We start from the raw sequence: 17,206 nt of genomic DNA, 5'->3' as shown, positions 1-17,206 counted from the left end.
GACACAACTCATCAACCCAGAAGTAACACATTATATTGAACTGACTAGGGGAGGACAACAGAGGGAGGGCAAAGCAGATAAGACATACTAGTTAAGTAATTACCCACACCTCACCCCAGACTCCCACTGCTTTGGCATAGCTCAGGCTTTGCTGGCTAAAACAGCATGAGTCCTCACACTTCAACAGGTGTGGAGAGAAGAAAGAGGGAAAGGGAGTGAATGATGAAAAGAAAGGAGCAAAAAGGGGAGTCTAAGCACCTGTTTTAGACTTCCATTGCTTCATTTTGCGGGCTGGGGCTTGCAATGCCCCACCCAAGACAACCCATTCATCTCTCACTCCAGGTTTGATTATGTGAAGTCAAATCAGCTGGTTTTCAGGGGTTGGAGAAAAACACAAACGGTAAAAAAAAAGGAAAAAATGGAATGATTACGTGAATTACTAATGAAATTTTCTTTTTGGCTTATAGCGTCACCTGAATGCATTAAGAAGAATTGTGAATTAAGAAGCAGACGAATGTCTTTACAAGCGCTACCTGAAAGGTGTGGCATTTTAGCTTCAGTGCCAGTTAAGAGCAATTAGCAGCTCTACAAAGATTTGACAGTCAGCAATTTGAGATTTAAAAGAACTGCTGACAGCTGAAAGAGGTCAACTTTGTGTCCGAGCTACAGGTGTGTCCATCAACAAAGAACATGTTCTGTTCATGTGTCAAGATGAAAATCCATAGAAGGATTAGGAGACAATGGACCCCTTAGCCCCCACCTTTCATACACGCCACACCACATGATTTGTAGTCAGTTTGTGTTTTCTAGCAATCGTCTTATGTTGTTTAATATCAGCTTTTACTCATTTGACATCTCCTTGTAGTAAGTTTCTACCTTTTTTTACTTGTTTTGTTCCAAATTTCTGCAGTTGTTTTCTATCTTTGAGTGCTGCTTTCTTTTCTTTTCTTTTCTTCTTCTTGTCTTTTTGCAATCATTTAGTAGTCATTTCTTTGACTTTACAACAAAAAGGTTAACAGCCACTCTAATGGTTCTTTGGTCTAGGGGCCCCCTGAGCCCTTGGACCCCTCGGCCTGTGCCCGGTAGGCCCCATGCCCAAATCAATCAGTTGTTAACTGGGTCTTTTCGCAAAGTTTTTTTTTCAAGCAAACTCAAAGTTTTCCATTTACATTGAAGATTATTATAAATCCTCCTGCATAATCTAACAGATGCCTTCTAACTATCAAATAAACATCTCAAAGTTAGAGTAAATATTACCTCAGATATCAAGGAAAACATTTACAGTAACATTTGTAGTCACACTTGAGCCTCAAACTGAGCTGAATAATTACTTTCCCAGATAATGATGGCAGATATTTTAGTGAAACCTTAAAATAACTAAGAGGTTTAGACAATTACTTTTACAATTTTGCCAAAATCCAGTAGATGGGTGTTATAATTTCAACCAAGGTGCTTATTCTGACACATGATCACGACTACACTGATTAAGAATCTAAGGAAGATTGATGATATATATCATGATGGTGAATACTACTGAATTGAGAACCATAACAGTGAAAATAGTCTTAGTTTATGCTGTTCTGTTTATTCCTTTTCCAGCCACCATGAAGAGCAGGTGCTGGTTTAGATATTTAGGGGTTATTCTAACCTTATTCTCCACACCCAAACAGATACAATCTGGCCTGCTCAGAACTGACCACCACAGTAAGCATCCATCATGTCTGGAGGATCCTTTCACCTCTTCTTAATGCCTCCCTCTAAAGCCCCCCCCCCCGACAACACATAATAGCAGCATGCCTACAGAGCACACTGAGGCTCATTAACCTCCCGGTGGGGGTGATGGGGATCAGGGGCATCAAAGTGGCAGGATCAGTTCATACTCACCCAGCAATCCTGCTATGGGGGTCTGGAGCCGCAGCGTCTCACCCCCTAATGAGAGGCCATGACATGCACGCATCCACACATGGTTTGACCCCTCAGGACCAGCTGGAAAAGAGAGTCTGAGTCTACTCCCTGCCCCCTCACCCCCCTTGTCTCCTCCAATCCTCTCCCAAACTCCACACATTCCAGCTATGGCACAATGACTCATAGTCACCACTGGCTCTGCAATGTCTCACCTCCAAAATACAGAGATGAACAAGCAAGAGGAGCAAAAGAGAGATGTCCTTAAAGTCTGATTATTTTCCCTGTTAGTTAATTTGCCAATTATTTACTCAAGTGATTAAAAATATCACAACATTTATATTATACTTTTACATTTCTTGTTTTTGTCTTGCCAACAGTCCAAAAACACAGGGTTGATCAATTAATCCTCAGACATGGCAAATAAAAGCAGCAAAATTCCACAACAGACTATGGAAAAAAGAAACGTGTGGTCAGTGAAGGAAGGTATGAACCTAAATTCTGGTCATAAAATGGGATTGTTTTCAGGGCAAAAAACAAAATAAAAACACACCTTTCTGTCAATCAGCACAACTGATGGGAAGTGGCAAACACACTGAGAGACATGGGGGAGGGGAGTCAGGAGAAAGGAAAATGAGGGGAAGGAGTGAGGCTTTCTGCCAGAAAGGCAAGTGCAGCAGCAGCAGAGGGGTGAAGGAGGGGTGCAGGGTCGAGGGAAAAGGCACCTTGCAACAGCTGGTCTCACTTATCCGTGGAGGGGCTGCTGAGTGTACAGGAGCATGTGCGTATGTGAATATGTGTGTGTGTGTGTGTTTGTGTGTGTGTGAGGTTGAGGAATCACAGGGGGAGGGCTGAGACCACTGGCGCCAGGAGGGGAGCAACAGGTCAGGGAGGATGAAGATTATAAAAATACTATAGCAGGCAGTTGGCCTTGGTCCTGCAGAGTTTGTCTGTGCGTGTGTGTGTGTGTGTGTGTGTGTGTGTGTGTGTGTGTGTGTGTGTGTGGATATTCCTTGCCTTCCACAGTGCCACAGGATGTGGAAATGTGTGTGTGCCTACTGTGCATCACTGTGGTGTGTTTCTGCACACATCCTGTGAAATAACCTTCCTGGTAGAATAACAAGGGCTCATCCCACCTTTTCTATCAATCAGTGTCACTGAGCAAAAAAAACTAGTGCCTCAGTAGTTCTGATTATTATTTTTTCAATATCAACATCCATCCATCATCTAGACCCCCTTAGTCCTTAACCAGGGTCACAGGGACCTGCTGGAGCCTATCCCAGCTCTCTCTGGGTGAAAGGCAGGGGTCCACCCTGGACAGGTCCCCAGTCCATCACAGGGCCACATAGAGACAAACAACCTCACACACTCACACTCACTCCTATGGGCAATTTAGAGTCACCAATCAAGCTGACTGATATAGTTAAATAAAAAGTTTCTACCATAAAACTAGTGCTGTCAATCAATGAAAAAAAATTTAATTAACTTCAAAATGAAAATACTGGAATTTACCTGTAAATGTGTTGAAATAAAAGAAATGCATGACAGAGCAGTTTAAGGAAACAGATCCAAACTTCCCCCTGGAAGCTTTTTCTAACAAAGCGTCCCGTTCAGCAGACCAGGCGTTGCATCTTTTGCCATCGTATTAAGCAGCGATGAAGCCAAGAAGTTGGAGTCAAATCTTATCAAACGATTAATTTGCGGTAGAAAAATTAACGCGCTACAATTTTTAGATGAATCGCATCCGTTAACGCGTTAACGCTGACAGCCCTACATAAAACATAGATGTGAGATGTGTTGAAGAATATCTAGAGATCAGTTTGAGTTTTTGATGGTAAAACGTTAAAACACTAGTGGAAATTAAAAGTTTTATTCATCAATTCACTTCCTGCTACAATTCTAGAGACCAAATGTTTACAGCATTTACAGTAATATCGTCATAATACAGTCATTCGGGACTAATGGGGGTATGGTGCCCTCTGGTGTTCAACAAGTCTTATTACAGAAAAATAGTTTCAAAATTTGTCAAAACTAGTATGTTGTCAAGCTCCTTCAAATGATCTCATTCAGATTACATTGTGAAATGATTTGAAATTACAGTGTCATTTTGTATTTATATTGATAATGTGTATTTTTGAGTACATTAACTTGAGCATAGAACAATTGGATATCACTGTATTCTAGCAGTAAATTTTATACTTGATATTCTTAATTAGATGGACCAGACGTATTTTTCATAGACTAGTTGTATTTTCCAGACACCAGTCCTATTTTTCAGACTAGTTTATTTTTGTGGACCAGACATATTTTTCATGCCAGTTGTATTTTCCAGACACCAGTCGCATTTTTCAGGACCAGTCGTATTTTTCAGGACCAGTCGTATTTTTCTGACATTTCTTATTTTTCTGAGACTAGTCGTATTTTCAAGATCAGTCGTATATTGTCTATTGTATTTTCCACTACAGCTTTAGTTACCTGTTACTGTTCAGGATTAGCATGTTTAAATACAGAACATGTGATCATATTAAAATATATACATTTGTTATAAGCAACATAACAAAAGGTAAACTAGCATAAACAATACCAAGTGGGCTACAATAATAAAATATAGTTACGTCCTACACACATCGTATCAATAATATAATATAATATAATATAATATAATATAATATAATACAATACATTATATTTCCCCATGGGGATTAATATTCTTCTTTTTCTTCTTCTTCTTAATATAATACAGTATGTTAACAACCGTGCGAGTCGTTTTTTGCACAATGAGTACTGGGATGTTTTCACAATATTTTTATGTTAATAAGCTACTTGACGTATACTTGAGTAGAATTTTCAATGAATGTGTCGTAATTTGCCATTTCGTGTGATTCAACCTACACAGTTGTTCTTTATGTGCACAATCACGTAAGGACCCCGCACTGTTCCAGGAAACAGGGCAGTGCTGGCTTCAAGGAAACCAGCACTGCCCGTTGCGCCTGCTTCAGACAGTGGAGGCGTCGTCACTGGATTTGGTCCGCAGGCTGCAGCAGGTGTTACGCCGAGTTTTGTCTGCCTGCATGCCGACATGTGTCTGCACCAGGCGGGAGCGCGCACGTCTAAAACAAAAACAACTCTGGCCTCTCTGTTTTAAAAATAAAAAAACTAAACAAGCTAAAATAAATAAAATGAAATAACTGATTTGGTCCCATTGTGTTTTAAATCCAACTTAGCCGGGGCATGCAGATCTTGGCATTTTATTTATTTCAACCTCATTTCACCATAACGATTAGTCTATAAAGCTTTTCCTAAAAACAAAGCGAGCAAATTGCAGTCAAATCCTAATGAGAAAACGCTCTGGACAGAGTTTAGCCTAAAAAAACACAGTTGACACTAAACATTCACAAACTGAAAAATGAAGTTAGGGTCAGTTATCATCACTGATGAACCCAACAGAGCAATTCTTTTGCTTCTAAACAGCTTTTTGCCTTAGAAATCACTAGTTTGGGGAGTTTCGCTTTAGACGTGCGCGCTCCCGCGTGGTGCAGTCAGAACTCGCCATAACACCGGACCCTTCCCAAGGAAAGGAGTGACGATACTGAGAGAACAGGAGAAAGAGAAAAAGAAGTTAGCGGTCTTCTCTTCCGCAATGCCACTGCTTAATATAGACTGCGCCCACATTATGACCTTTACGGCAAAGCAGTGACTAAGCAGTAAAATATATTTGATACGTTCCCAGTTTGTCAGTAAAACAAAGCGGCAGCGACAAACACCATCAACACAGCACACACACATCGGACTGCAGAGAAAGGTAGGCCCGAGTTTCCCTTTCTTTAATTTAAAGAAACAAACACGTCCTTGTCACACACCAACACATGTTTAGTGTTGACGTTCGCCTCCTAAAACCTCAGCGGTTCACAGGGTCACTGTGTTTGTCTAAGGTCTGTTGTCCACAGGGTAGAAGTCTGCACAAGGTGCTGCCTTCACTGGACCTGCAAATGTTACGTTCACGTGTCATGGTCAGGTGCTGCAGACACAAGCTTCCTGCTCATTTGAAGACATTCACAAAAGAAACTCTCTGAGATGACGTCATAGCTGTTTCACATTTGCCGTTTTCTTAATTACCAACCTCACAGTTTTATTTCATTCTTTGTTTTTCTCTGTCACTGGTTTTAATTCATCTCACTGTGTTTTGTATTCACAATGTGTAATTTGCCAACTGAGCGTAGTTTGTCATTTGTCATGTTGTTTTCTGTGCTGCATCACGTTCTTTGTGAACTGTTGTGGTTGGATGAAATCCCCAGCAGACTTCAGGGCCCCTAATGGGGCCCCTGCAAATTTCCCATTATACATGATATTAACACTGTGGGAAAAAGAAAACAACAACTTTGATAACTGGTTATGCATTTAATGAAAAAAGTAAACATGACTTTTGTGAATCGCTCCAGTGTTCATAGTCTTCTCTCTCAGACAACCACAAAAACATAGATACTAGGTCTCTAAGGCACAATTTGACTTAGAGCCCTAAAGGAAAATGTTTTTTGTTTTATTTATGTCACTGAAGTCGTTTGAGAACTTCTTATTCCCTGTGATCAAGTTTTCCTTTAAGTTTGTATCTTACTAAAATCTTTTAAAAATCTTTATTATATAATCTGAAATTGTTTCCCATTATTGAAATATTGTGTTTTAAGTTTGACTTGTCTAAAGCTGGTGACCTGTCCAGGGTGGACCCCTGCCTTTCACCCAAAGAGAGCTGGGATAGGCTCCAGCAGATCCCTGTGACCCTGGTTAGGAATAAGAGGGTATAGATGATGGACGGACGGACTTGTCTAAAGTTTTCAACGTTCATTCAGATTTTTTTTTCTCTATGTTGTACAGCTAAAATGTCAACAAAGAGGTTAAATAAACTGACCTTTGAAGGGATTTGGTCCACACAGTAAAGGTGCTAATAATTTTAATCTACAATTTAACTTCCATCTGTTCACAGAAGTTCAGCAACACCTGGTAACTAAACATTTGTTAGTATCTGACCAACCAGCCAGCAGCTCAATCTAAAATCTGATTTGATGAGATCCTCTATCTCCTTCACTCATTTCCTTTAATCAGTATTGCAGTACAGCGTCACCTTTCTACACACATTGGCAACTCTTCAACCAGGACCAGAGTCTAGTGTGTCTTTTGAATGAAGCATTGTAACCTATGCAGATTTTTTTTTTTTCAAACAGCAATCCAGTTTGTAGGCAGCTTTTAAATTAGAACCATTTTTACTTTCTAACCTCTTGATGCAGCATAAATTAGCATTGCAGCTGAGTGCGAGCTCAGCTTCCAGCACTCACACCCACTTTATTTTTCTAACACTTTGTGTTAAATTGCAGTCTTAATTTGGTGACATACTGGTTTCAATGTTTTGTTATTGAATTGTCTTTCGGCCTTAGGATGGGATGGGTGAGGAGGGCAGAGCTGGGTCTCCAGGATCCATCTGCCAGTCTCTGAAGAGTGACCAGTCCAAAAGAGCGTCCTCTTACCTTCAGTAATGACCCTGGACCATTGGACACACAGTAAGAAGAGTTCTTCTTGTTCTCTTTGACTTGTCACTTGTGGTTTAATAAGGTGATGGTGAGCTCTTACATCTCCGTTATGGTTTATGGCTTACCGTAAACACCCGAATACAGGTGCACTCACCGCGGAAGTGCAAGGCTCAGCCCACTTTTCAAAAGCAGCAGTAAGTGCGTCATCGCTGCTGTCACTGAAACTTAGTTTTAGTTTTTCTGTGAAGCAGCTGTCACATCGTAGACGGCAGGAAAATAAAACGCTTTAAGTCGGAAACGCAGATCCGCGCAGGCTAAACAATGGACGGACCGGTAACAGTATGGAGGTAAAGCCAGTGCCGGGTGAGTAATGGACAACGTGTGTATAAGGGCTGTGCCACAGTCTGTATTTACATCAAAACGTATGGCGTTAAAGCATTGTGCGGTGTAAATGTAAATGTGAGCTGAGCCGTGGAGCAGTTAAATATCATTACATTGGGAAAGTCACGTTTCATTATTAGGATTAGGTCAGAAGAAGAAATAATAGCTACCAGCTGGGGTCACACCTCCAACATCACATTCAGCACCATCCTCCTTTTTTACGCACTGACAATGGAAATATACAGGGGAAGGCTCAGGTTCATGGTCCTGTTGTATGAGCATTGACATGGGCTGACACTAACCCTCCAACATCACATGCCTGCAAAAACAAATACACTAACATTTCATTAGTAGAAGTGAAATAATCCCAGCAGTGATACTCATAGTCAATACAGCTTTCTACATAAAGATCATTGGTCTTATTGTCAGTGATGCTTTTACTGTTATTATAGGAAAGGTCCTAAAAGCCATTGATCCCTGTTCACAGTCAGCTGTGCCCATGTCACTGAGCCTGAAACTACTTTCTTCACTTTGTGTGTGAGTGAATGCAGTGACCTGGTTATCAGTCCAGGCATGTCAGGGATGTTTGCTGCCAATTTAGTTGGTACTGACCTGTTCAATACCATGTTGTACTTTAACAGAAACCCTGGATTCAGGATATAAGAAGTGCTCACAGCAGCATTAGTCACTGTACTTGTTCCTCTTGTTTTGCATGCAGATGGAAAAAGCTTGTTGAAACAGTTTCAGCGTAGGTGATGGGAACACGGTTCAATAATCACTGAAATGCAGGAATTTTCAAATAACACTCATTATTAATAATAACACATCCTTAATTTCAACAAAAACTGTGTTGACTGACACTGATTTCAATGTCTGATGTGAGGTTTTGTATATATCTTAGACTGAAGATGAATATGATTGTGATGGATGAGGAGGGCAGAGCGAGGTCTCCAGGATCCATCTGTCAGTCTCTGAAGAGTGACCAGTCCAGAGAGAATCCTCTTGCCTTCAGTAATGACCCTGGACCACTGAACGCAGTGTAAGACTTTTTCTTCTTTTTGACCTGTGGAACAAATCAAGTGATCAACTCTGAGCAGAGGGGAAACGTTGCTACGTCTTAATATATTGATAATAATCAATACGTTTTCAGCTATAAAATTAATACATTTTTTCCCAATTCTGTATTTTTATGGGCTCCAGTTTCATGGCAATGCAGTCAATTATGAATGCAACCAGTCTGACTCTCATTCATTTCAATGTCTGATGTGAAGTTTTGTTATTGACTTATCCGTTAGACTGAGGAAAACTACCCATGGGAAGGATCAGGACAGCAGATCAGAGTCGCCTGCATCCATCTGTCCGTCTCTGAAAAGTGACCAGTCCAAAGACGCTCCTCTTATTTTCAGTAACACACCCGGACCTGTGAACACATAGTAAGACTTCTTATTATCTTAAGACTTGTGGAATAAATAAAGTGATCCAACTGTAACTGCAGAAACAAATGAAGGATAATCCACAGATTCTGTCTTCATTTGGACTCTTTGTTTAGTAGATAAAACAATGGTGGGTTTTACGTTATTATATTCACATTTTTCAACCACTGATGCATAATTTAAATCAAAATATTAGTTTTCCTTTCCACTTTTATTTCCTTTTTTGATAAGCTCCATTTTCCTGGCAACACAATCATGAGTATAGTCACTTTGTTGGTATTTTCCTGACCTTGAAATTAACTTTATCCGTTTCCTTTATTGTTTTGTGGAGAGATTTAAAGTAGGAGATAAGGAAATGAAAGGTCAAGTATGCAAACAACACCTTCTGTGGAGACCAATGAAGCCATAAACCAGAGCTCTGTGTGTGTGTGTGTGTGTGTGTGTGTGTGTGTGTGTGTGTGTGTGTGTGTGTGTGTGTGTGTGTGTGTGTGTGTGTGTTCGGATAAGTGTGTTTAGGCTTGCCAGCTGAGCTTGACTCTTATCTCTGTCAAACACACAGCAGGATTATTTGAATTACTTCAGTGACACATGCTCTTTTGATCAGAGGGAAAAACCCTCATCACTTGTTGTTTCACATTGTTTGTTGGTGTTAACCATGCTGGTTTCTGGGCTAAAGGCAACATGACACATCCTTTTAGAAAGTGTCCATAATTCCGCAACATCACACAGACCACTAGTGACATTGTGTTTTGCCAGTAGAGAGGACACAGAGCACATGTTCAGTGGTAGTGCTGACAACTTAAGGAGCTGAATCCTCTCTGGTTATAGCGATTTCTGTTTTGCTGAGCACCAGTACTGATGATTATTTAAACTCTGACTAACTGAAACTAACAATAGAATCTGTCTGCATTTTGTCTCATCTTCACAGTGAGAGGAAAAGGAGTAGTCCTGTTATGGAGGAGCAGGTGCCATGCTGTGCTTCATGCCTGGAGGTCTTGAAGGATTCAGTCTCTTCCAGCTGCTCCAGACACTACTCCTGCATGGAGCAAAAGTCAACAGGAGACTTCCCATGTCACCAGTGTGTTAAAAGATCCAGACGAAGTCCTGAACTGCAGACATCTAGCCAAACTGTCACCAAACCCAGTAGGTTTGACCTTTTTCTAAATCACTCACTTTATTGGTCTATTGGTCTGGCTCTTGACTGCAAAGGGCCTGAAGGGGCAGAGGTGGTATCAGGTTATTGGTGCTTGTAGGACATCTCCTTGGGTCTGTATTTTGAGCCTTGGGGTTTTTGGACCACTCTATATCAGAAACTTTGGTTTGGTTACTGATGTGTTTTTGTGCAACACTGTTTTCTGAGGAAGAGTTGGTTCTATTGCCTGCTCTGAAATTTCCTTTCCTCCACAGTAAGAGGATCTGAGTGAGGCACTAGAAGACATGTCACTGTTTGGAGTAATGTTTTTGGTTAACTCAGTTTAGCTGTAGCCCATGTGGAGATGGTGCAGCTCAACAAAATTTTGAATTGAGATTGTTGTGAAATTAATCAGCAGTTATGCAGCAATTACAGTTTCATTCAACCTGCTAATTCTGTCCAGGACATATTCATACATATATTATTTTTTCAAATCTTGTTTATTCTTCATCCTCTTGTGTTTCAGCGACACGTGGTCTGCAGGAGGTTTTAGACAATCATAAGATCCATCTTAGAGGGAAATATGAATTTACAGTAGAAGGAACTACAGAATCAAGACTTCAGACTCCACTAAATAGGATCTACACAGAGCTTTACATCACTGAAGGACAATGTGAAGGTGTTAATATCCAACATGAGGTGTGGCAGCTTGAGGCAATGTCCAAAATGGTGACTCTACACGACGCTCCAATCAAATGCCATGACATCTTCAAGATCTTACCTGGTCAGAAGAGATTGATCAGAGTAGTTCTGACAAATGGTATAGCAGGTATTGGAAAGACCTTTTCAGTGCAGAAGTTTACTCTGGATTGGGCAGCGGGCCTGGAAAATCAAGATGTTAACCTTGTGGTTCTACTTTCATTTCGGGAGCTGAACTTGATCAAAGAGAAACAGTACAGTCTTCTCAGGCTGCTTCAGGATTTTGATCCAACACTCCGCATGGTTACAGCAGAGCGGCTGGCTCTCTGTAATGTTTTGTTAATATTTGATGGTTTGGACGAAAGTAGACTTTTGCTGGATTTCCAGAACAATGAGGTTGTGTCCGATGTCACGCAGATGTCATCAGTCAACATCATATTGATAAATCTCATCAAGGGGAATCTTCTTCCCTCAGCTCTCCTTTGGATAACTTCCAGGCCTGCAGCAGCCAGTCAGATCCCTCCATCATATGTTGACAGGGTGACAGAAGTACGAGGATTCACTGACACCCAGAAGGAGGAGTACTTCAGGAGGAGATTCAGTGATGAGTCCTTGTCCAGTAGAATCATCTCACACATCAAGGCATCACGGAGCCTCTACATTATGTGCCACATCCCAGTTTTTTGTTGGATCACTGCTACAGTTCTGGAGCACATGTTGACTACAGACCAAAAACTTCCCAAAACTCTGACTGAGATGTACTCACACTTTCTCATGGTACAGACCAAGAAGAAGACTCAGAAGTATGATAAAGGGCATGAGACCATCCAGCAGGAGCTGATGCAGACTCACAGGGAAGTCCTTCTGAGGTTGGGGAGACTTGCATTTGAACATCTGGAGAAAGGCAACATCATGTTCTACCAAGAAGACTTGGAGGAATGTGGTCTTGATGTCAAAGAGGCATTAGTTTTCTCAGGTCTGTGCACAGAAATCTTCAAGAGGGAGTGTGTACTTCTTCAGAAAACAATTTACTGCTTCGTTCATTTAAGCATTCAGGAGTTTCTTGCTGCTGTTTACATGGTCCATTCTTACCTGAACAGGAACATAGAAGTACTGACGACATTCCTAGGAGAAGACTGGGATGCAAACAGTGGCGAGGCAGGTCTGGATAGCATCCTCAGTCGAGTTGTAGATAAATCTCTGAGCAGTAGCAATGGGCATCTTGATCTCTTTGTACGTTTCCTTCATGGCTTGCTGTTGGAGTCCAACCATCACCTCTTAGGAGGTCTGCTAGAGTGGACAACTAGCAGTCCAGAAAGCATCCAGAAAGCAATAAACAACCTGAAGAAGATGAATGCTTATGATATCTCAGCTGACAGAAGCATCAACATCTTCCTCTGTCTGATGGAAATGAATGATCACTCGGTACATCAGGAGGTCCAAGAGTACCTGCAGTCAGAGAACAGATCAGAGAAAAAACTCACTAAGACTCATTGCTCAGCTCTCGCCTATGTGCTGCAGATGTCAGAGAAGGTTCTAGATGTGTTGGACCTGAAGAAGTACAATGCATCAGGGGATGGAAGGCGAAGATTGCTCCCAGCTGTCAGAAACTGCAAAAATGCTCGGTTAGTCCAAATGTTAACATTGTAAAGCCAGTGATATTTAATTATTGCAGAAATAAAGTATAACAATGTGTTTTAAATAGCTGTTCACAATATTTCAAAAGATTTTTGATTGGCCAAGTGTGTGCTAAGGTATAGTAGTCAATTGATTGTAGTGCATACTATAGCTGTTACGGCAGTAACTAGACTAGTTAAGGGATCATTCATTTTCTCCTGATATCCTATGTGAGTAATAGTGACTGCTGGACCATGTGTTTATTTGCCTCTAGCAGCCAGTGCACCAGCTATTCTTTAGTTGTGTGCTGTGCTCAGTCTCTGTGCAGCTATGGTAAGCACTGACTTTACCATATTTACATATTTGCAGACTGTCCTACTGTGGGCTCTCTGAGTCGCATTGTGAAGTTCTGTCCTCAGCTCTCATGTCCAACCCGTCCCATCTACACGAGCTGGATCTGAGTGAAAATGACTATCTGCAGGATTCAGGAGTGAAGCGACTGTCTGTTGGTCTGGAAAGTCCAAACTGCAGACTGGAAATACTCAGGTCAGACAGCTTTTAGAACAGCTCTTTACTGGATGTATTAATTAGCCAAGTGTCCAGTGACTTTTTCAGCTGTTGCAATTTGGTCACTATGAGTTAAGGTTCATATATATTTGGACAGTACATGCATGCATTAAAAATAAGCCTTATATTTGTAATTGTTAATTTGTCTTGTCATTTATAAACCCTCAGAATTAGTGTGGTTGCAGAATATCAGAATGTGGTTAATGCCACACTTTCAGCGAAAGTCTTCGCTTTCACTTCAAACTCAGTGTGGTTGTCATTGTCCCAGTATATGCAAACCTGACTGTACAGTCGTCCATAAGACAAAATAACAAAGCTTCTTTGCTAAATTAAGCATCTGCTAGTTAAAGTATAGTAATGCTGAGCTACAGATTTAAACCTCAGGAGAAGAATGTGTGTTTTTTAAATTTTATCCTTTATCATATTTTCAGATTGAAGAACTGCAGTTTGTCCGAAAGTTGTTGTGAATTTCTGGCATCAGCCCTCAAGTCTCCTTACTCCCATCTGAAGGAGCTGGACCTGAGTAGCAACAACTATCTGAAGGATTCGGGGGTAAAGCTGCTTTCTGTCGGACTGGAGAGTCCAAACTGTTGCCTGGAGAGTCTGAGGTCAGACATAATTTTATTAACTCTGTGCAGAGATTAACGTCGTACGATAACTGCAGTCATTCTCAAAGCTATAGCACTTAGGTCTTGGCCCTTTATGCACCTTTTATAACCCGTCTTCCTTACCTTCTCCTCTGAGATTCCTCCTCTTCCTCCATAGTGATAACTTCTACCTCTAAATAACACTGTCATGCTAGTTGAGCCTGCAGACTTATACAGCTGCATATTTAAATTGTCTACAGCTATGATTAGACCATGAAACAATGGTTTAACTACAGTAAAAGGTTAAATTATATCTAAAAATGTTGCCTTTAACAACTACATTCTGTTATACTTTATCCAGACTAAGCTGCTGTGGGCTATCAGAGAGCTGCTGTGTATATATGGCCTCAGCTATAAAGTCGAACCCCTGCCACATGAGAGAGCTAGACCTGAGTAAAAACAAACTGAAGGATCTGGGAGTAAATCTGCTGTCTGCTGCACTGAAGAATCCTCAGTGCAGACTGGAGACTCTGTGGTGAGTTATTTGTTCGTACATGCAGATGGTCACTGGTGGATGTTGTAATAAATTTAGGAAATAAGCTCAATTTTGTGTGGATTTTATGTTGTGACTCTCTGCTGGAGGAGTTCCATAAAAATTGCATTGCACTGTGATCAAGCTCCATCTTATTAGAGAGATGCATTATTTCTTTCTTCCACCTACATGGGAAGTGATGGAGTTCAGTCATTTCTCTCCCCATGCCAAGGTGTGCACAGACAGGAGATCACTGACAAATGACATGTTTGCTTTAAATCAGCTGATTTACTTAAAGTGAGTCAGGATCCATTTCTCCACTTTGTATTTTCTTTCTTGTAGAGTAGTTTTTCCCCACATATAGAAAGAAATCTTTTCCATTTAGCTGTTGTGTTAAATGGCAGTTGCAAACACCATCCAAATGTTTGTTTTTATTAGCATATTAGATTTAATGTTATTCTTACAGTCTTGACAGATGTGGGCTGACGGAGAACTGCTGTACTTCTGTGGCTTCAGCTCTGAAGTCCGACCAATCCAGCCTGAGAGAGCTGGATCTGAGTAATAACGACCTGCAGGACTCAGGAGTGAAGCAGCTGTGTGAGGGACTGGAGAGTCCACACTGTCGACTGGAAGCTCTGAGGTCAGTCAGCTGGTTTCAGTTTGGCCATAACATCAATGTTAACATTTCACTGACAATAGTTGTCACACATCTGCATATAGATACTATAGTACTGTGGTTCACACGGACTAATAAAATGTCAAAGGATATTCAAACTGCATCAATTAACCAGAGAATAACAAGGGATATAAAACTTATCAACCCACTACAGCTTTAAATAAAGCAGCAGGTTGTCATTATTATTATTCACCTATTGGTTGCTATAAAAAATTGTGTTTGTGTAGTAAAAGTATAGACAGTATAATCAGAAATGTTACAAATCAAAAGTTGTGTACTTACAAATTATACCTGAATAAAATGCTTATTTGATTTTGATATAAACTGCTGTCTTGCTACTGATCTTCCCTGTTGTGTTCTGAAGATGTTGGACATGCAGTTTTATATTTATCATTATCAGCATTAAATGATCAATTCTCAGAGGCTGGGGATTGTCCCAGGAATCGTGTAGTGTTCCTGACTACATGCTATTTTTCTTTTATGTAGATTGAGGTGCTGTTGGTTGTCAGAGAGCTGCTGCGCTTCTCTGGCCTCTGCTTTGGTGTCCAACCCCTCCAGTCTGAGAGAGCTTGACCTAAGTCAAAATGATCTACAGGATTCAGGAGTGAAGCTGCTGTGTGTTGGATTGCAGAGCCCACATTGTAGACTAGACTCTCTGAGGTAGGGACTCTTCTCTAATTGATCATAAGACATAGTGTGTTAAAGAAGACTCACTCTTTCCATGGTCATACATTTCTGTGGGTGGAATAAAATGCTGCCTGTACCCCCATAAAAATCCTCTAATCTCCACAGGATGATTTGCTGTCGGGTCACAGATGGAGGCTGTGCTTTCCTGGAATCAGCTCTCAGGTCCAGCCCATCTTGTCTGAGAGAGCTGGACCTGAGGAAAAACAACCTACAGGAAACAGGAATGAAGCTGCTCTCTACTCTCCTTGACAGTTCACACTGGAGATTGGAGACTCTCAGGTCAGTAGTGAGTTTCAGTCAGTCTCTACTAGTTTTAGTGTCATTATGTTAGTCAGCCAGTAATAAATCCAAGATTCTGTTTGTGTTTTTAAACATGCAACTTTCTACGTGGCTGCTTTTCACAGTTAACTGCAGAAACACTTGTGACTTTTTGCACAGGAAACACTGAGTTATGAGAGAAGCTGAATGTTATGATGTGTTTGAGTGAACCTGTAGATGTCTTTTGTTCATGCCAACAGAATGGGAGACACTGAGTAAACCAGGAGTTCACTCCATCGCCTCATCACTGCACCACAGCAGCTAAGTCTAAACTACAGTCAGAGGAACTTTGTCCAGATATTTCTTCAGAAGGCGTTAGACTGACATGATTTTGGACTGTCTGAAAGAGCCACGGTCATTTTCACTAGTTGATAATAAAACTCTAAGAGATGAAAGTGAAATGTTAGTACGTCAAATCACTTTTCCAATCATATGTAGTCTTGTTGATAGTTTGTCATTTTTGTAAATAGCTGGGACCAGACTTGTTAAGCTTTGCTTTCTGAACTAAGTTGCACAAACAACATAGGTGTTAAATGGTGTTTTATTGTGTTGCCAAAAACATCTACATAGAGTGAGCATTATTTCATGTCAATATTTTTAAGTGTATAGAATTCTTAAACATGATTATGTCTTGCCAGTTCTGTAGTTAGTGAAAAAGCAGTATTCCCTGAATGTTTGTGTGAAAAAATGTCTATATTGAATGTTCAAACAGCTCAAACAGTTCAACACCATTACCCCTCAAGTGAGCGTACCCAGTTATCCTTGTACTGTATTTATGACAACATTGAGAACACATTTTTATAGGTTTACATAATCCCCAATGTGCTGCAGTCTTCATTACAGGAGCTACTGTTTTGTAAAGTTTTTTTTTTACATATGCATTAATGCAACTTATATTTAAAGAAGAATAAAGTGAGCTAGTCCTGTCAGCTGCTTGATTTTAATAATTATTCAAGAAGTAATTTGACTGTTTGAAGTACTTGTACTAACTCTTGACCAGATGTAGTGAAAGTATCTGGAAAGTGATTCCATATTTTAAGTGCATAAATCATCTCAGTGCACTAAAACTATTCCATATAAAAAAAATAATACTATATTGTCTTAAGTCTGTTTTCTTAATATAGAGATTACTGTGATAAACAAAACTGTGTTGTGG

The 17,206-nt window shown here is 40.5% G+C and overlaps 1 protein-coding gene across 2 annotated transcripts; it reads left to right on the top strand.

Annotated features, from left to right (window-relative positions):
• The first annotated feature begins 5,463 nt into the window (after positions 1–5,463).
• On the top strand, positions 5,464–17,136 carry LOC113146007 (NACHT, LRR and PYD domains-containing protein 12-like). 2 transcript variants are annotated; one of them, XM_026333199.1, is made up of 13 exons: positions 5,464–5,704; positions 7,329–7,451; positions 8,704–8,841; positions 9,098–9,235; positions 10,164–10,378; positions 10,894–12,691; positions 13,053–13,229; positions 13,682–13,858; positions 14,199–14,372; positions 14,836–15,009; positions 15,532–15,705; positions 15,838–16,011; positions 16,251–17,136. In XM_026333199.1, the coding sequence occupies exons 3-13, from the start codon at positions 8,711–8,713 to the stop codon at positions 16,267–16,269; spliced, it is 3,351 nt and encodes a 1,116-aa protein (XP_026188984.1). In that variant the 5' UTR covers positions 5,464–5,704; positions 7,329–7,451; positions 8,704–8,710; the 3' UTR covers positions 16,270–17,136. The 2 variants fall into 2 exon arrangements, with proteins under 2 accessions (XP_026188984.1, XP_026188983.1); XM_026333198.2 differs by lacking the exons at positions 5,464–5,704; positions 7,329–7,451 and adding an exon at positions 7,582–7,784.
• The last annotated feature ends 70 nt before the right edge of the window (positions 17,137–17,206 follow it).

The sequence above is a fragment of the Mastacembelus armatus genome, chromosome 7, assembly GCF_900324485.2.
Source record: "Mastacembelus armatus chromosome 7, fMasArm1.2, whole genome shotgun sequence".
Taxonomy (NCBI): domain Eukaryota; kingdom Metazoa; phylum Chordata; class Actinopteri; order Synbranchiformes; family Mastacembelidae; genus Mastacembelus; species Mastacembelus armatus.
The sequence above is the reverse complement of the archived record's forward strand: the minus strand, read 5'-3'. Positions and strand labels throughout refer to the sequence as shown.